The 21548-nt window shown below is 37.7% G+C and overlaps 1 protein-coding gene across 1 annotated transcript; it reads right to left on the bottom strand.

The window, feature by feature from the left end:
* Window positions 1–8625: 8625 nt before the first annotated feature.
* CEP20 (Centrosomal protein 20) lies at window positions 8626–19186 on the bottom strand. Its single transcript, XM_035732173.2, has 3 exons — window positions 19038–19186; window positions 10787–11004; window positions 8626–9246 (listed from the first exon to the last, which is right to left on the bottom strand). The coding sequence occupies exons 2-3, from the start codon at window positions 11002–11004 to the stop codon at window positions 8781–8783; spliced, it is 684 nt and encodes a 227-aa protein (XP_035588429.1). The 5' UTR covers window positions 19038–19186; the 3' UTR covers window positions 8626–8780.
* Between the last annotated feature and the right edge of the window lie 2362 nt (window positions 19187–21548).

Raw genomic sequence — 21548 nt, 5'->3', positions numbered from 1 at the left:
CTACTGAAGGAAGAAGAAACTACCATGGAGGACAACTGGAAAGGCATCAAAGAAACATTGACTTCAACGTGTCAAGAGGTTCTGGGCCTAAAGAAACACCATCATAAGGAATGGATCTCTATAGAAACACTGGACAAGATCAAAGAAAGGAAGAACAAGAAGACAGCAATTAACAACAGCCGAACACGAGCAGAGAAAGTCCAAGCACAAGCTGAATACATAGAAGCAAACAAGCAAGTGAAGAGGAGCATTAGAGCCGACAGGAAGAAATACGTGGAGGAATTAGCAACGACGGCAGAAAAAGCTGCTAGAGAAGGAAATATGAAACAGCTCTACGATACAACGAAAAAACTATCAGGGAAATACAGTAAACCAGAGAGGCCGGTCAGTGACAAAGAAGGCAAGCCAATCACTGAAATTCAACAACAGCGAAACAGATGGGTAGAATACTTCGAGGAACTCCTGAATAGGCCGGCTCCAATGAATCCACCGAACATCGAAGCAGCACACACAGATCTTCCTATAGATGTCAACCCACCAACGACGGAAGAAATTAGAATGGCCGTCAGACAAATCAAGAACGGGAAAGCAGCAGGACCCGACAACATACCAGCTGAAGCACTGAAATCAGACGTCGAAGTAACCACAAGCATGCTTTACCCTCTATTCAAAAAGATTTGGGAGGAGAAACAAGTGCCGATGGACTGGAAAGAAGGACACCTCGTCAAGATTCCAAAGAAAGGAGATCTGAGCAAATGTGAAAACTACAGAGGCATTACACTACTGTCAATACCAGGGAAAGTCTTCAACAGGGTGTTGCTGAACCGGATGAAGGATGCAGTAGATGCCCAACTTCGAGATCAACAAGCTGGATTCCGAAAGGATCGGTCGTGCACAGACCAAATTGCAACACTACGGATCATCGTCGAACAATCAGTTGAGTGGAACTCGTCACTATACATCAACTTCATTGATTATGAAAAGGCATTCGACAGTGTAGATAGGAGGACATTATGGAAACTTCTTCGACACTACAGAGTTCCTGAGAAGATTGTCAATATTATCCGGAACTCATACGACGGACTACAGTGCAAAGTAGTGCATGGAGGACAGCTGACAGATGCATTCCAAGTAAGGACCGGAGTCAGACAAGGCTGTTTACTCTCTCCCTTCCTCTTTCTTCTGGTGGTCGACTGGATTATGAAGACCTCGACATCTGAAGGAAAACACGGAATACAATGGACAGCTCAGAACCAATTAGACGATCTGGACTTCGCAGATGACCTAGCCCTCCTATCACGTACACGTGAACAGATTCAGATAAAGACAGCCAATGTAGCAGCAGTCTCTGCATCAGTAGGCCTCAGCATACACAAAGGGAAAACCAAGGTCCTCAAATTCAAAGCGGAGAACAGCAATCCAATCACCCTTGATGGCGAAACTCTGGAAGATGTAGAATCCTTCACATATCTGGGAAGCATCGTCGATAGACATGGAGGTTCAGATGCAGACGTAAAGGCGAGGATTGGCAAAGCAAGGGTCGCATTCCTACAATTAAAGAACATATGGAACTCAAAACAACTTTCAACCAATATCAAAGTGAGAATCTTCAATACGAACGTCAAGGCAATTCTACTGTATGGAGCTGAAACTTGGAGAACTACAACAACCACAATCAAGAAAGTACAAGTATTTATAAATAGTTGTCTACGCAAGATACTCAACATCCATTGGCCGGATACCATCAGCAATAGCCTTCTGTGGGAGAGAACAAACCAACTTCCAGCTGAAGAGGAAATTAGGAAAAGACGATGGAAATGGATAGGACATACATTACGCAAATCGTCAAACTGCATCACGAGGCAAGCTCTAACTTGGAATCCTGAAGGGAAGCGGAAAAGAGGAAGGCCAAAGAACACATTACGTCGGATAATAGAAGCAGATATGAAAAGTATGAATTACAACTGGAAGGAGCTGGAAAGGATTGCCCAGGACAGGGTTGGATGGAGAATGCTGGTGAGCGACCTATGCTCCTTCACGAGGAGTAACAGGTGTAAGTAAGTAAGACTAGTGGCTACGTTGCAACTTTGTCGATAGCACTCAATCTGCACGAAGAAGGAATTGACACACATGACATTGATCACTACCCATAGATCAATCAATTGTGATCCAAACATAGTGTTTAGGTGCTATTTCATCTATACAGTATTTTCTGGTTTTCACTAACTAACTATATATAAGCACCCTTCAAATATTCATCTATTCATTAAAAAAATTTATGATAATAATGTAGTTGTTTTTCATGTTTATTAAAGTTGTCTACTTTTGTATTGATTTCTTTATGATACAGACATATCACATATCAGACTAATTGTCTATGTTTATCAGACAAAATAGTAGAACATTTGAAAATCAATCAAATTCAATCTATACAATAATCAATATATCATTGAAAGATGATTAGCGAATTTCAATCTATCAATGACTGATATACGGTATTGGGTTCGTGTCCCGGAGTGAACATAAACTCTGGGATGCAAGTACATCCATCTGAAACGTTTCAAATAGGACGAAACGTGTGTCCTGGATTCCACTGTTAGCCACTATCTATCTTCGCTTAAAAAATGCTTGTGACTTAAGGCTATATCGAGGCTAATCCGCACAGAAGGCACATATGTCAACATGAGACTGATCCTAAATAACAATGGAAAGATACAAGTAAAACAATGTCAAGTGAATCAAGCATATACGTGTTTATGTTTATTAACTTATGTATGTGTGTATATTGAATACAAAGCAGAATTATTATCGATAATCGATATCTGATTTAAATTATTATTGGATCATGATAAATCATTCTAATTGATTTGATTCCTAAGCTCTTTTAGTAACCTCTCCACTAAGTCTATATAACAATTTGTGCACGAGTGAGAAGGCTAAAATTATGGAAGAAACAGTTTACTACAAAGATTCATTTACGCACAGAAAATCTAGGGTTTTTATAGTATTTTAGATGGATTTGGATTTCCGGAAAATTCTGGAACTCTACTAAACATAGTAACAGTATAGGTAATTATCCAATCAGAAACTCTACATGTGACTTTTCACTTTCTAAATGCTTCTGGTAAAACTTCTAGTGATTGCTAATTGGATAAGATGCTTCTCAGTGTTTTCAGAGCCTCTTTTTAACTTTTTTCGATAAGCTTTTTGGATCTTCCCAACAGATCAGAAGCTTAATAAATATCTAATTATCATTAACACATATATCTCTTCAGGATTGAATAAAATAAGCATCTCGGTATCACATAATGTTTTGTTTAGTTCAACATTTAGTCAACATTGATAGAAATGGATTTATCATATGGATCTTATACTATATGATAGATGAGTTCAACTGGTGAACATTGAGAGAAAATAAATTATAACTCCTGAACTCAACCACTAATTAATGTCAAACAAAACTTCTTTTAAACTTAAATCTTTCATTGTCGAAGACCCGTCATAGGTTCGTATTACATTTTTATATATTTAGTGGAATTCATCTAGAAGTTTGTCATTAAAAGTTCAGATAATTTATATTTATTCATAAATGTCAAACTCTGACTGGATGATTACCCTTTTGTTATTAAGGTTAGTTTTATCCCAGAAACTTGGAATATCAAAGTCACAGATAAATCTATAATTACCCTTATTTTCTTCGCCTAAACTGAATTCGGATGTTGAACTTTTTTTTCATATTTTCCTCTTTTTGTGTTTGGTCTAGAATTTAAATGGAAGATATTTGTTGAGAATTAGAAGGTGGCTAAAGTAACTGCAAAGCGTTGAGGTACTAAACTTGTCAATCTTATTGATAAGTCTTGCCAACTGAAGGCCATACTCGGTTCCTATACTGTTCTCGTAACCCCCAAGCTAGAACTGCACACTGACCTGAACACGAGAAAAAAGGCCCAAAATATGCGAGAAGCACTTTACTCCAGAAGTTCGTTTTAGTACAGAAAACATCACATGATGGAGATTCAAAAAATACACGAAATTAGTTACATAGTACTAGGAAAATTGTAGTAGTATGGCTCTATATCTTTATTAATTAAGACAACTTAAAGTCGGCCAAGATAAGTATGTCATTTCAGATTAATATTCTTAATTCACAAACAATACAGTCATAAGCAAGTAGTCAAATATTAAGCAGAATTTAACATATAGATCAGAAGATGAACAATATTGTGTGAATTAGGTAAACTGAGGATGAATTTCTTAATGGTAAAAGTGGTTTAATGATTCCTACCAGATCATAGGAGTGGTGAATTTCTTCAAATAAGTGAATCTTTCCATTCACCTACTTTATTATGAAAATTTCCAACTCAGTAAGTGAGCGAAATCTACTTTAAACTTACTGAATTTCTTTCTCTCTTATTTGATCTTTTTTTGGTATCATGTTATGCTAACTATCAATAGTGTTAGTAGTTTATGTTATTTCACAGATTGAAATCATGAGTCAATTGAAGCTAGACAACCATGGAAAACCTGGAAGCACTGGACTGCCGTTTTACTCTAGTTTGGGACTCCTCAGCAGTGTGCATCCACGGTGCCACCCCTTCCCGCGAGATTCGAACCCAGGATCTATCAGTCTCGCGCCAGGCACTTAACCAACTAGATCAATTGAGCCGCCATCCAACGGTGTTAATGTATAATTTCAACCAATCCACGAAGTTGCGCCACCGTACACCATTGTCTATGCTATTATCAATCATTTCTGGAACTTGTCACGTATGGGGTTTCCAGAATTTAATAGAACTGCTGATCACAAACAATCACATTTTATACGATTTTTTGTTTATTTTCATACCAGTAATTGCGTTTCTTTGCAATTTTTACTAACAAAACTTTATTCATACTAAAAGGCTCTCTAATTCAAATCTATAAATTAGAGGATAGTACAAGGCCGTGTCAAACAGATACTAACAACTCATAAAGTAAAAAAAACAGTCACACTGTGTTGTAATCTAGTTCTCATGCATTTTTTGAATAATGCCCACCCATTTAAATGGATCCTTTAAAGAAATTATATATTCAATGGTACCTCACGATTAGACATTTTAAAACTTTGTCTCTTATTACCAATATAGGTGGTTTGTACATGTTGTTGAATCATGTAGTTTACATCATGAACTGACATTAGTTGAACAATAATCGGAAACCAGAAAACACTGGACAAAAATTTCGACCTACTACGGAACTCTTCAGTAGCGTTCACCTACACTTTACTGGGGATCAAACTCAGAATTTTTGGGTTAAAATCAACATCGGCAAGACTTGGAATCAAGTGTTGACAAAGACTTGTTTGACTCTAATGTTGAGATTTATCAACAACGCGTATTTGCAATCTTAGAGAAGTGGATGCTGTATCAGATACGTAAATGTTTATCATTCATCAGGTCAGACATATTATGAATCTATGACTTGAAATTCAAATTATGTGTTTTCCAATCGTGACAACCAGTTATATAGATCTGAATATTTACGAAAGAATTTATCTTTGATGAGCTCGTTAATAAAAACCTGAACTGGTCAGGATTACTCAGTATTATGTTTAAAATGAACTAAATAGCAATTTTTCAGTTTATTTCCCTCATTTACTTATTACTGATTACAATTAGAATATTAGATTTAATTTGAACAAAAATCACAATAAACGGAATACACCCATTCAGACAATAAATAAGAAAGATTAGTTCAGCGAAGAGTTCTCTTTTCGGCGAATTCATTCCAATGAAATGAATTCGCCGAAAAGAGAACTCTTCGCTGAACTAATCTTTCTTATTTAAAAATCACAATAGACTACATGTTAGTTCTGCTTCTAGTATTGTGCGTATATAACCATAAACTACTTGCTAACTTTAGATAGCTTATTATTAATCACCTTAAAATATGTAGCCCACATGTTGATCTATAGTAATGACTTGCTTACTCCCGTTACAGGTGGAGGTTTATCGTAATATTTTGATATTTATCAGTGTTACATGTATTCTTGACGTTCAATTTGCTTTATTACTGTAATGATTTCCCTTAATGTCTCAAGAAGTTTGTCTTCGTTTCTTACGTTGTTCATTGATATTTTGTTTATTTGTAACAACTCAATTTCATGTCCCATGACCCGCTTTTCACTTTGTTGACTGCTATTACTTATTTAACATAGTCCTGCCCTGTTACTTAACCAATCGTACGCTTTTCCAATTATTTCATATAGTTGATAAAAGGCTTGTCTTCTTAATCGCACCTCGAAACATTGTAAACACCTTAGGTACCTGATAGTTTGGAGCTTATAAACCTTGATTTTTATATCGTCTTTTATTATTGGTATGGTTTTTTTGTGAACGAATATTTTGTTTTGATTTCGAAATTTCACACTGCACCTAGAAGTTTGGTTGGAATCATTGAACTGATTCTATACTATCAATGCTAGCTGAACTATTGAAATGTCAATAAATTTCCGTTTGGTTTCAGTTTTATCAATGTAAATTAGAAACTGGATTACATATACTTACATAAATGATATTACTCAACGAACAAAGGCGGAAATTGTAACCATAGTCAGAGTACAATGCACTGATGATCAATAATGTGTATTCAACTGCAACTTAGACTTCATAATTTAATTTTACTAAGCAGAGGTTTCATATGTAGATATGTGTAAGTAAAGAGAATGTTTTTGATTAATTCATGTATCATAATTATTTGGATAAGACGACAATTGGGGCGAGACTATAATTAATGGATAAACTAATCCGATATACTCTTGGATTTTCGCGTGAAATTCATGAATCCATATGACAAAATATAATTTTAGCATTATAGCTGATGTCAGTTTATGATAAATATCTTGAATGTAATTTCGAAATCCTAACTTTCAACTTTAAATTCTAATCCCGATTCCCCACACACTATAATAATTGGTTGGATTTTCTCAAGGTCACCATAATCTAGCTCAAAGACTGCTTTTAAATTCTGATCTCTCCTTCATCAATTCTAGTTTGCCGTGTTGCTTCACGTTATTTGTACTAGTTGTATTATTTTTATTTTGAAAACAAACAAAACGTGGACGGTAACATACACTATACGTGTTTTGAGTTTAGTCTTGCCACGACTATAAAAGATAATTTGGCGAATTTCTTAGAAATTATATGTGTGGGCAAACTGTTTCTTACATCAATATTTAACGCTCGATATGACTGAACCCCACGAGTGATGACTTTTTACTAAAAATATGGGGATTAACTAACGAAATTAATCATTGGTGAGCACATGACTATTATTATTGTAATTGGTTGGTAGAGATTGTTGAGTTCGATGCGCGAAATTGATGAGCTTCATACTCAGACGAAACGGATGTCCCATGCTTTCCAGTTGAATTTTATTGTCATATCATTTACTTGTGCGAAAGGACTACCAATTAAAATCGTTCCAACTTTAGTTATAGAAATTAACAGTGAAGTAGTCAGTCAGTAACAACATGGAACTTTGTACGTACGTACATCAGTTCGAGTTGCCACACCACCTTAGCACAGAGATGCAGTTATCGATTCAAATTTCGTAGTGGTAGTAAGAGTATAAGCAGTAATCCGAAAGATTAGTGTTTGAAGATGTTATCCAAGGAGTATGATTTAGTGAATTAAGTTTGGAAAAAAATAAAGGACATGAAGAATTCAGAAGATTAGAATTTTGGAGAACACAAAGAGTGGATTCACCTGCGCCATTGCAAACCATTTTGAGCCATGTCATTCAGGGTCTCTGACCATCGGTTGCTATCATCTCGCGGTCCCCAACCAGGTAGTCTACACCTACCAATATGACTCAGTTCACTTGTCAGTGACTTCATGGACTTGTGCCATGTTTTGGTCTGGCCGCCACTACCTTTCTTTCAACCTTCTCTTATACCACTGAACATCGCACATCGAGGCAGTCGGTGGTCGGGCATACGTAACACATGTCTCAGCCATCTCAACTGATGAAGTTTCACTACTTCATCATTTGATTTGCCATTTTTACCTAGTATCCGTTTCCTAACAACTGCGTTACTTACTCGATGGTCCCATGATATACGAGCAATGTTTCGAAGAAACCTATGATCAAATACTAGTAACCTATGAATATCCTCTACTCTTACCGGCCATGTTTCACTGCCATAAAGTAGGACGGAACGAACTGCTGCGCAGTAAACATGTCCTTTGGTTGATAGACGGATATCTCGCCTACGCCATGAATGACGCAAGTTGGCAAAAGCTAGTCGAGCCTTCTGTATCCGTGCTGAGATTTCGTTACACACCAGACCACAAGGGCTGATGAGACTTCCAAGATAAGTGAAGCGATCGACACGCTCAATTACTTCACTCCCTATCATTAGTTCGGGTGTCAATGTAACCCAATCCTGAAGCAACATTTTGCATTTCGAGGGGGAGAATCGCATCCCGAACATGCTTGCATTGTTGCTTAGAATGGTCAGAAGACTCTGCATTTTGTCAGCGTCTTCATCAAATATAACTATGTCATCGGCATATTCTAAGTCAACAAGTGAATCTCGCGGTAAAATTTCAACCCCTGGATATTTTGATGAAGAAAGTGTTATCTCTAAAAGTATATCAACGATGAAAATTAAACAAGAATGGAGAGAGTGGACAGCTCTGTTAACAGGATAGTAAGATATTAAATAAATGACAACAATAGTATTAAAGAAACAAGTAAATATATACAGTATTAGAAGTTTATTCCGATTGCATAAAAGATTAATACAAATCAGATTCAGAATTAATCCAATTTGTATTACCAGTTGGTTTATGAATTAAAATATGTTCTGGATGAAAGTGCTTTTGTGTAGTTTGGAGAGAAGTGTGATTGTAATCATCTTCATTATTTCGATTATTTATAGACCGACCATTAGTGATTGATTTTTGCTCTTGACTTGAAAAATCTTTATTACATAACTCATGGTTATGTACTCTATCTAAACCATTTACCATAAGATAATGTACAATATAGAATAATAAAGGGATTGGTTGTTCAATTAATTCTGTAGAAGATTTTTGATTATTTAATGGGTTTTCGCCATTATTATTATTATTATTAAGAATTAACGATTTAATATTTACAGTTGGCTTAATTTGTAATGTTTGACATAGAAATTGCCTAGGTAAATTATGTAAATTACCATGACTGGACTCCTGACGGAAAACAGATTCTGTAAATGATAAACTGAAAAAAAATTGAGAGAAATTAAGAAAATAATAAATATATAAACAGTATTATATATATTTTGTTTGTATGTAATAATGGTATTTAATTGAGATCATGAACCGATTAATGTTAGACCACCATTGAAAACCTGAAAGCACTGGACGGCCGTTTCGACCTATTGTGGGACTCCCACAAGCCGGATCGTGGATGCGCACTGCTGAGGAGTCCCACAATAGGACGAAATGGCCGTCCAGTGCTTCCAGATTTTCAATGGTGATCTAACATCAATCGGTTCATGATCTCAATCAAAAACTTAACAATCTCCACAACCCCTAAACTGATAATGGTATTTAGACGGTGAAAAATGTTTTTTTTTCATATTCAAAAGAAAAGTAAATATTTGATATATTGACTTCATTTACTTGATGTTTTTTGTATGTAAATTGATTTGTGATAGATGGTTGGATACCCTAGACTCTTAGGCTTTGTGCTAGCTAGTTAATCATAAAAAAACATTGTTCATTTCCTATTGAATTAACACTTTACATGAAATTCGAGCCCATATCATTCAGTTTGATAGTCAGAGAAATTACCACTGAACTATTCATGCCTACAACTGACGTGCTGTAGGATTGTGATTTTTATACTGATGGATCATTGACTAGTGACTAATGTTACAATGTTACAGTCTTTAGTACAAGTTGATTCCTATCAATTAAGGTGAATCAACTTTCTATGTGAAGATTAGTAATGTTACTCGATTGAAAATCCAATGATTTACAACCACTAAGCTACTCTATTCCTTTCTACACAAAAAGATATATACACTTTTAGTGAATTATCAGACAAAGGTGGATTTCAACCAGGTCTGTTGTGAGATATCAACTCACTGAAGACAGTGATGTACGGTGGCGCAACTTCGTCGATTGGTTGGAGTTAGACATTAACACCGTTGAATCTAGAGGTTAAGAGCTCGCGCGCGAGACTGGTAGGTCCTGGGTTCGAATCTCACGGGGATGGAATCGTGGATGCGCACTGCTGAGGAGTCCCATACTAGAGTGAAACGGCAGTCCAGTGCTTCCAGGTTTTCCATGGTTGTCTAGCTTCAATTGACTCATGATTTCAACTATTGAGATAAATATGTGTGGACATTATGAACGTAGTATCACCAATAATACATCATAAAGCAACAAAAACACACACGATATCTATTTATCAAATTTTGGCACTGGTGATTTGATGACCAATTGAATAAACAAAGTTACAACTTGTTTACACAATCAACCATCAAATCCCAATCAAACAGATTTCAGAACATATAGCCACTGGCCAACTGACTAAGTAAATATATTAAGGAATCAAAATTATTATGTATCCATAAAATGTTCAACTCAGATCAAAATCTATAAAAGTTGTCAGATGTAATAGGACTGTGTTCACACGCCTCAGAGTTTGTGCTGACGATATTTTATAAGAATATGCCTAAATATTTATGATAAGAGAGTTAAGAGAACACAAAACTAAAAAGAATATATATAGGCAGTATTTTTGACATTACTTTTCAAAGTTTAAATATTCAATTATTAATTCATTAATTAGTAATTTGATATTTGAATGTATATCTGAAGCAGGAGATGTTTTCAATTCAGGTGATTGATTCTTTATTTTTTTAAAAATCTTCTTCAATATATCAGCTTTAATTTCACCTAAAAATCCATCATCATTTAGGGCTGTTCTCAAATAATTCTTTAAATCATCGTTAGAGGTCATTTCCATCTAAATGAAATCAAATGAAGATTTGAAAAAATATAATTTGGGCATATAGTAACAATAAAAATAACAAAATTTAATTCGAAACAACTTTTGATTACAGATTCAAATTGATATCACTTGGGATTATTTTATTGGAAAAAAACTGTTTCTCAGAAAATTTCAAGATTTTTCAATCAGACAAATAGAAAAATTACAGTTGCTTGTGATTTACAAACAACAACAATAATGATTTATACGAATATTCGTCAAGATTAGAACGAATAGTTTGACAGTAATTGAGCGTCGAACAAAGAGAAGTCATTATATGTGAAAATTATATTTGAAATATTCTCAGTGATTGAAATTTAACTAATTCCAACGTTTCGTCCAGCTGACTTGTCTGGACTTCTTCAGGGTAATAATCAGACAAGTTATCTGGACAAAAAGTTGGAATTAGTTGAATTTCAATCGCTGAGAATATTTCAAATATAATTTTCACAATAATGATTGTTTGAAAAAAATAGGGTTTACATGTTACATATTAGATTCACAGATTACAGGTAGATTGGTTTGTGCAAGAAAATCGTCCATACAGTTTTTTGCTATGAGGTTTGATATATATATATATATATATATATATATATATATATATATATACTGTATGGGGCGGAAACCTGAAGAACTACGAAAGCCATCATCCAGAAGATATCGGTGTTTATCCCCAGGTGTTTATCAACACCTGTCTACACAAAGCACTTAGGATCCGTTGACCAGAGACAAAAATTTGTTCTCATTTTAAATTTTTGTATCCTAAATATACTTTCAGCTGTACTAAATTTAAATTATAAGTCAACATTCTTTCGTTTTCATAAACAGATCAGATAGATAAGGAAGAGTATGATCATGAAGAGTAATATCCTTCATAATACTCTTCACCGTGACATATCACTTATATGATTTAATACAAAATTAAACTTTGGAGGATATCGACTTACGGTAAAGCACGAAATCGCACTCACAAAACACATGAGTATATTTGTAGAACTAGAGTCTATAACCTGTGGAGTACACTGCTGAAAGCGATAGTGACGACATACCTGTATACCATAAACTAATTTTATATGCTATATCTGAAAGACACTACTCTGAGTACCAATGTTTACCTACTCTTATAACCAGTCCTCAGTAATATGGATAGTTATCCGGTTCAAATAGACCAGTCCTTGAAGTGTGCTTTCTTGTGGAGACCCAGTTTCCTTTTGAAAGTGTTCACCACTTGTTTTAGTAAGGGGTTCCAGTCTTCGACCACGCAGTGAGAAGTGTGTGGAGAGTCTTTTCCTAGTATTTCCTTTCTGAGACATTCATATATAAACAAGGAAAACCCGAATATTAAATATACCATTGTCAACTATGTTGATTATAGTACTTATTTCACGAGCGTAACTATTCACTCGTATATATAGTATATTTTTTGTATAGATATTAGTACTCCGTCTTTATGTGCTTTCATTTCTTATACATTATTTATTTTATACAACAAGCTGAGTTGCATTAAACTATACTGCCTCAGGTCCACAATCCCCATCGGTTCATTTATTTGCACCTTCTGTTGTCTTGCCGATACATAGGTTCCCAATCTCCTTATTTTCGTGAACATATTTACGGTTTTGGGGAAATTTTCGGTTTTCCCCAATATTTCCCCAGAATTTTATAATACTTAGGGGTTTCTCCCCAAAGTTTGGGGAAAACTACCAAACATTTCACGACTTTGTGGAAAATCCCAAAATTTACCTAAAATTCCCCAAAGTTTTGCCAATATAGGGAAACTAGGTTTCCATGAAATATAATCTTACTGTTACATTTCGTGCTTTATATTTGAAATCAACGATCTAAGTGAGACTAATTGAAGTATCATACACAAAATTAAATAGAGGATCAGTATGCTTTATTAAGAATTGAGGTGCCACCCCACTCTTCTTATTGTGGGGAAATTTTGAGGATTTTTTTTAGTAAATTTTGTTGTTTTCCCCAGAGTTTATTGAATCCCAACAGGGTTTTTTAAATCTATTGTTATGACAATATATTATTGTGAGTAATTTCCTAGAGTCAAACGATCCTGATCCCAAAATCAGACACGCACATGATTTGAAGAAACTCGGAGAGCACATCCGTAGCATATTACCAGATAACTCTAAAGGGGTTCAGGTCAAAAAATTGATTAGGTTAAGTAAGAGGACCGACGATAGTGTTGAACCCCGACCATATAGACTCCTTAAGGTAATACTACGGTCGGAGAAGCAAAGTGATCTTCTGTTAAGTAGTGCCCGTGGTCACGACAATACCGACATTCGAATAAGACCTGATATGTCTGTTAAAGATAGAATAAAGAGGAAGACGGCACTAGCTGAACTAGAAACCCGTCGACAAAACGGTGAGGAAAATCTCTGATCAGTGGGTTTTCGAACAGTCAGGCCTTGGAAGCGAATGCCACCAGGGACTGTGTGGATAGGCCGCTCTCCCTAGGATTTTTATATGCAAACGCTCATAGTCTAAGAAATTAATCCTAAGAACCAGTAGCATTAGTGGAAAAATTAAGGTCATTCATCGTAGCTTTGATTGAAGCTTGGTTAGTCCATGACTTCGACATTACTCCAGAATCATCCGGATATCACTACCTAAGAAGTGATAGACATAGATGTAGGAAAGTAGGTGGCGTTATTCTCTACATAGCCAATAATATAAATATCCGCTCCTCTGTTTGCGAATCCCATGAAAGTGGAACGTGTGAAGTCATTAGCTGTGAGCTCACTATCGGAGGTTGTACATCTATACTTACTGTCATCTATCGCAGCCCAATCTACTTTGCTGATGACTTTATTTTAGAGCAGATTCAGCTATGGAGTGCAAATGACAAATGACTGATAATAGGAAACTTTAATACACCTGATATTAGTTGGACTGAGATGACCACGGAAGGATCTATAAACCCCTTTGATAGTAGGTTCCTGATAACAATAATGGAGCATGCATTAGTGCAGCATGTATCCAAACCCACACGTTTTGGTGCAAACAAAGGCTTTTCTCTGTTGGACTTGGTAATCACTCATGGTACCTGGTACCACGTAGACCAAATAACAGTCCACCACGGATAACTAAACAAGTCAAAACACTTCTCAGACGTAAGAAAAATCACTGGAATACGTTCATCTCTACTGACTTAGAACAGTACAGATCCAGTTATTGTAAGATTATGAATGCCTGTAAAGCGTTAATAAGTAAGACTAGACGATAATATGAAAAACAATTGGTTAAGGATTGTAAATATAGTCCGAAACGGTTGTTCTTGTATATAAAAAGGTGAACTCAGAGAAGTGATGGGATTCTCTCACTTTTGGCACAAGAAAATCATATATTAGAAGGAAGCAATACCGAAAAGGCTGAAGCTTTGTAGGAATATTTCAGCAAAGTGTTTTCTATCAATAAGGAGGAACGACCAACGATTCATTATGATTGTGGCGGCTTGTTGATGGGCCATGTAGTTATTAAGAAAGGTACTGTCTTAAGACTACCTCAGTGTCTCATACCTGATAAGTCGAGTGGACCTGATGATATTCATCCTAGGATTATGAAAGCCATATCAGATGTAGTTGCTGAACCTTTAGCGATACTATTTGATATATCTTTGTGGCGGTCCAGACTGCCCTGAGACTGGAAAGACACTATAATTGGTCCAGTGTATAAGGCTGAGAGTTGGGATTTAGTTAGTAATTATAGACCCGTTAGCTTAACTAGTGCAGTTGTAAAACTGATGGGAAAAATCATTCGGATAGTTGTAATAAACTATGTGGAAATGCACAGTCTTTTATCCGGGGAATAATACGGTTTTCGGAAGGGCTTATCACGTTTGACAATTTTCTTCACTTCAAGAGAAGATTGGGCTGCTGCAAAATATCAAAATATTCCTGTAGATGTGATTTTCATGGATCTAAGTAAGGCGTTCGATATGGTCTCCCATTCTGGTCTTAAATTCAAACTGGAAAGTTTTGGAGTTCATCATACGGTCATAGACTGGATAAGAGACATTTTCCATATAGAAGGCAGAGGATAAGGGTAAATGAAGCTCTTTCATCGTGGGTACCTGTAAAAAGTGGAGTTCCTCAAGGCACGATCCTTGGTTATCTTCTCTTTTTACTTTATGTAAGTAAATTACCAACTGTAGCTAAATCATCCGTTCTACTCTTCGTCGATGACATAAAGATTTAGAGATCCATACACAGCATGTCAAATAGAATGGTATTACAGAACGATCTCAACTCATTGGTGGCATGGTTGGACAGGTGGTCACTAGAAGTAAATCATAATAATAGTGTGGTGATGCAATTAAATAACTATGATGAATCGTATCACTACACAATATCTGGATTCGTGCTACCCAAAGTAAGAAACTATAAAGATTTAGGAGTCATATTAAGCAGTGATCTCAGAACCACTAGTCACTGTAAGGCTGCTGCTGCGAAAGACTATGAGGTATTATGGTCAATTCGTAGGTCTTTCCAGTATTTAGATGATGAAACCCAGGCTCCCAACTTTGGGGAAATGAGAAAAAAACCCAAAATTTCCCCAAAGCTGGCAGCTTGTGAATGTTTAGATTACTATACCCGATTTAGGTGCGACCACATTTAGAATACGGGATTCAAGCAGCGTGTCCTTGTTTCAAATATGAAGCAGATATGCTAGAAAGAGTCCAACGACGAGCTACTAAGATGGTACAAGGTCTATCTGGCCTATCCTATGAAAACAGACTGAGACACCTCAACTTATTTCCGTTATCTTACCATAGAATACGGGGTTATCTAATATTGGCTTATCGTATACTGAACGATGACCTTGGTATTAACATGCTTTATCTTTTACTTCCTTCTAGGACTGATCATTTGAGAGGAGATTCGAAGAAAGTTCAAAAACCGAGATCAACTCGTTTACGTCTGAATTTTTTTCTCGCACCGAGTAGTGAATTACTGGAATTCTCTACCGGAACAAGTATATTCAGCACCATCTGTTGATATATTCATAAACGAGATTGGACTACGACAGTATTACAAAAGAGGGGGAGTAGCTCTATTCATTAGGACTGCTATCCCATTTACCATTATCGATAGTGTATCCCATGAGAGTGGGACGTGTGAATTAGTTAGTCTTCGCTTAAAATGCAAGGGACAAGAGCTGCTGATTGGTTTGGTCTATCGCAGTCCAAGCTGTGAGGCAAATGAGATCCTGTTAAGCAGTCTCAATACTTGGTCCCAAAGTGGTCGATGTCTAATCCTAGGGGACTTTAATGCACCTATGGTAGACTGGGAAAATCTGCGAACTAAATCGTCGGAGAATTCTTTCGAGCAGGAACTAGTTGATGGTGTTATCACATGTGCTCTAGTTCAACATGTGAAAGAAGCGACAAGGTACGATCCGGACACTGAATCATCCTTATTAGATCTTATACTGACTCACTATGAGGATGATGTTGCGAACCTCCATTATATGCCACCCTTAGGTAAAAGTGACCACGCAGTTTTAACTTTCGACTTCCATATAACTGCCAGTCATGAGGACGCGTCAGTCCAGTCCAGACCCAACGTCTGGAAAGCAAACATACCAGACATCATGCACTCAGCATCGTTAATAGATTGGACAATAGACCCAGAGTCCTCCATTGAAACGGCCTGGGACGCATTTCGAAATTCATACTTAAAAGTTACCACACTTCACATCCCTTGGACTATACCAAAGGGGCCGAAAAACTCACCACCATGGTTCAGTAGGGAGGTCCGTATCCTTCTCCGTAAGAAAAGGAAAACGTGGGATATATTTAGGTTACTGGGGACTGATGAGTCAAAATCTCAGTATCGAAAGGCTCGGAACACTTGTGCCTCGACCCTCCGTAAGTCTAGAAAATTGTACGAAGAAAAACTTGTTAAGGAATCCATAGAATGTCCTAAACGCTTGTATTCCTATATAAACCAAAGGACAAGGAGAAAAGGAAATATTCCTGCTCTATGGGGAGACAGTACTGCTTCATCATTAGTGGAGGACGACTTTGGTAAGGCTCAAGCGTTCTCGAACTACTTTAGCAACGTGTATACCATAGAAGCGCCCTTCTCGTCAGCGTATACAGATCCCCCCCATACATACACTGGATAGCGTGACCATTAAAGAACTCGATGTCTTTGGTCTGCTAAATAAGCTTGACATAGGTAAATCCACGGGGCCCGATGAATTACATCCTAGGCTACTGAAGGAATTATCTAACTTCGTTGCAAGCCCTCTAAGTACATGCTTTAACCTATCCGTTACGCAGGGTCGCTTACCGAAAGATTGGAAAAATGCCATAGTAAGTCCTGTCTTCAAAACAGGCACGAAACACAAACCTGAGAACTACCGCCCTGTTAGCCTAACTAGTGTGGTTGTTAAAATATTAGAAAAGATTATTCGGAAGGAGCTGTTTAAGTATCTCGATAAAAACCGGATCCTCTCGGAGAAGCAGCACGGCTTCAGAATAGGTTATTCTTGTCTCACTAACTTATTAGTGGCTCGTGAAAGCTGGTGTGCTCTTAAGGACCAAAAGCTACCTGTAGACGTCGCCTTCATTGATTTCAGCAAAGCTTTTGATAAAGTTCCGCACAACCGGCTGTTATATAAGCTAAGAAAAGTCGGGATTGGAGGCAATTTATTGATGTGGATAAAAGACTTCTTAGTTGGGCGTCAACAAAGAGTTCGGGTGAACTCAAAGTTATCTAGCTGGGAAACTGTGCTTAGTGAAGTGCCCCAGGGTACAGTTTTGGGGCCAGTGCTATTCCTCTTGTATGTAAATGACCTTCCTTGTATCCTATCATCATCGGTCTTGCTATATGCTCACGATGTCAAGATATGGAGAACGATACGATGTGAGGGTGATAGCTTAGAACTTCAAAATGACCTGAAGAAGTTATCTGAATGGTCTCAAACATGGCAGTTGCCGATAAATACTTCCAAGTGTGTTGTGATGCATATCGGTCATCAAGGCACAGATACATACACGATGAATAACACTGAGCTACCTGTCGTCCAGACATATAATGACTTAGGAGTTATCGTTAGTCAAGACTTAAAGACTACTGCACACTGCCGTGCAATAGCCGCCAAAAGTTTTAGAACGTTATGGTCAATACGTAGGGCTTTTAGTCACGTCGACGCTAAGACGTTTTTGACTTTGTATACAGTGTTCGTTCGTCCTAAACTTGAGTACTGCATACAAGCGTCTAGCCCCTGCTTAAAAAAAGACAGTGAGCTTCTGGAAAAGGTTCAGAGAACGGCGACTAAGCTGGTTCCCGGAATAGCGAAGCTTCCGTATGAATCTCGACTGGCCAAGCTGAACCTTTTCCCGTTGTCATATCGCAGAACTAGAGGCGACTTGATTACAGTCTACAAATTGCTTAGTGATAAATTTGCACCTAACATGCCCTCATTTTTCTTGTCTTCCAAAACAGAGAATTTACGAGGACACTCCAAAAAAGTTCACAAGCCGAGAACAAATTACTTGTCAGCTGACTATCGACTTTCCCATCGGATCATCAACGAGTGGAATTCACTACCTCAGCACGTGGTTGAGGCTCCATCCGTCGACTCTTTCAAAAGAAAGTTGGATCAACTGAGAGACCACCATTGCCAGGACTAACATAGGCCATCGAGCCTCCTGTCCTTCCCAAACTGAAACTGAAACTGAAACTTCAAGGATTAATATAGGTCGACAGACCTCCTATAGGAGATGATAAGTAAATGTAAGTCTGCAGATAATCACACATGTCACTCTTCACACTCTCAAAACACGTAATGTACACAACGTACATTATGTACATTAAGGTATGTACATTAAAATTGGGCGCAAACTCAAGTTAAGCTTCTCTTGGATCAGCTAATCTACTCACTGAGTCAAGTTGTTACCCCGAACAATTGATAACATGTAAATATACTATTTGAGTGTATAATATATTAGAATTTACAGAGAAAACGACAAAACTACATACATTTACTTTCAAATGCCCTCCGTTTCGTTACTATGTCAAACCAGTAACTCAAACTTTATCTGGAACAATCAACAAACAACTTCAAATGGTTCAAATGGTTCAAATGGTTGTGGACGGAATAGAAGAAGCTTTCGCTTAACAGGCTTCCGTGTCTAGTAGCAGGGGATCACCAAATCCTCCAGGCAGGAACCTAGGTATGTTAACAATAAAAAAGGAAAAGAAATTGGTAAATCATAATGTGATGCTGTCCTTGGTCCTTAAGAATAGGTCAAGTTGCCTCTTGAAGGACTCCTGAGAAGTCGCTTGGACTAGCTCGGCCGGCAGCGAATTCCAGCTTTTGACAACTCTTAAGGAGTAGAAGTTGTGTCTACATCCCGTCTTGCTATGTTGTGTCTCCAGTTTCTGGGTGTTACCCCTTAGGTTATTATTCGAACTAAGCTTAAGTAGGTGTTTAAGAGGATGTCCAGAAGTGTTAAGGATGCTATGAGCTATCAGAAGATCACCTCTAAGACGCCTATACTCTAATGGGTAGAGGTCTAGCGAATGGAGGCGCTCTTCCTAAGGTTTAGATTTGAGTCCTCGAACTGATTTCGTGGCTCGCCGCTGGATACGCTCCAAAGTGACCTTGTCCTTTTGGAGTGAGGGTGGAGTACTATGTTTCCGTACTCTAAATGGGGACGGATGAAACTATTGAAGATTGTATGGAAAGTTCGTCCGTCAAACTGTCCAAAAATGCGCTTCAACGTTACCAGTGCAAGGTTTGCTCGGAAGGCATTTTTGTCACAGTTAGCGTAAGACCTTAAATCATGAGGCACCAGCACTCCCAAATCTTTTTCGACTTGGGATACTACTAGAGAAGAGTTTCCTACGTTGTAACTGCAGTTTGCGACATGTTGCAGATGTTGTGGAAGTTCATTTATGTAGATCAAGAAGAAAAGAGGTTCTAGTACTGAGCCCTGGGGGACCTCACTAGGACATTCCATAGCCTGAGATAAAGTGAAATTAACCCTAACCTTAAAGTGTCGATTCTTTGGGTATGAAGTAAGCCAATCGATTAGAGGTGGTTTGATACCTAGTCGTTTGAGCTTATTCGTAAGACACAAGTGGTTAACCTTATCAAAAGCTTTTGAGAAATCAAAATAAATGATATCAACCTTTCCCTTGCGATCGAGGATGTTTGTCCATCTGTCCACCGCAGTCAGCAGGTTGGTTATACAAGAGTAACCCTTCTTGAAACCATGCTATTGGGGTGAGAAGAAATTCAAGGACAGTAGATAGTCGTTTAAACCGTCGCATATCAGGGACTCCATGAGTTTTGAAGGTAGTGACAGAAGAGCCATCGGCCGATAACTAGAAGGTTCATTGCGTCGACCACCTTTGAAAATTGGTGTGATGTGAGCCAACTTCCAATTTTCCGGTAATTTGCCTCGGCTTGGCGAGTGTGAGAACATCACGCTAAGCGGCGTTGCCAGGATTGAGGCTGCCTCCCTCAGCATGGCAGGATGAACCATATCCGGGCCAGAAGAAGTATATAGTCTTAAGTGCTGCAATTTCCGGAACACCAAGTCAGCGCTTAGGTCCACTTCGGAAATTCCTGTGGAATTGCAGATGAAACTGTCGTCAGTAAAGTTGATGTCGGCCGGTTGAAATGTCTGAGAGTAATGTGCCGCCAGAAGGTTAGCGGCGTCGCCATCGTTGTTGGTCGGGCCGTTAAGACCTACCAGTTGAGAAACTCCTGTTTTGGCTTGACGAAGAGAGGCTGCATAACGGAATAGGCTTCTAGGGTTACAGGCAAATTTTTCCATAAGCTTTGTCTGGTACTGAAGCCTGTCTTCTCTTACGGCCTTCGTGCATATGTTCCTTATATGTTTATATTGCCTATACGCTCCGTCGTTATCAGTTTGTTTGTATTCCGCCCAACAGTGACTTTTGCGGCTTAGCAGGCGAAGGGTACGGTTCTTGATTACTGTAGGTGGCTTGCAGCTTTTGGGAACCGTTTGAGGAACTGAATGGTTTGTAGCACATAAGAGCGTTTGCAGTAAGAAGTCTTAATGACCGTCCACATCGATTTGAGGGTGAACATCCCAAACCACCTGTTGTAGATAGTCGTGTAGAGCTGGCACATTCAACCGTTTAAAATTCCAACGCGAATTATTGGTGCTGACAAAACTGAAGGCTATGACTGCATGATCGCTTTTTCCCAGAGGAGCCAGGATTGAGAGAGTGTCAACTAGGAATTCTTCGTTTGTGAATACACAGTCTAAGCGCGATGGCGTCTGACTGTTTCTCCGACGAGTTGGTTATTGAGACCTTCTCAATGGAAGAAGAATTTTCTTCACAATGGGAGGGTATCATTGCGTTATGTAGCTGTGATATATGAAGACTTACAAATCGCCCTCTAAATATTAAACTAATTTTCAAAGAGGTAAGTTCCAGAAACTAGGGTACTGGGTAGGTCGTCAGTAAACCGAATTGAAAGTCTTTCAAGCATGGGATTCTGATTTCGTGTAT

The sequence above is a fragment of the Schistosoma haematobium genome, chromosome ZW (genome assembly GCF_000699445.3).
Source record: "Schistosoma haematobium chromosome ZW, whole genome shotgun sequence".
NCBI lineage: Eukaryota > Metazoa > Platyhelminthes > Trematoda > Strigeidida > Schistosomatidae > Schistosoma > Schistosoma haematobium.
Note: the sequence above shows the minus strand (reverse complement) of the source record. Positions and strands in the feature narration are given on the sequence as shown.

Excerpts from the sequence above, each read along its gene's own strand:
- CEP20 (XM_035732173.2), bottom strand. The coding sequence starts at position 11,004 with ATGGAAATGACCTCTAACGATGATTTAAAGAATTATTTGAGAACAGCC. Across the intron at positions 9,247-10,786 it reads GAATATTTAAACTTTGAAAA|TTTATCATTTACAGAATCTG; the intron begins GTAATGTCAAAA and ends ATTTTTTTTCAG.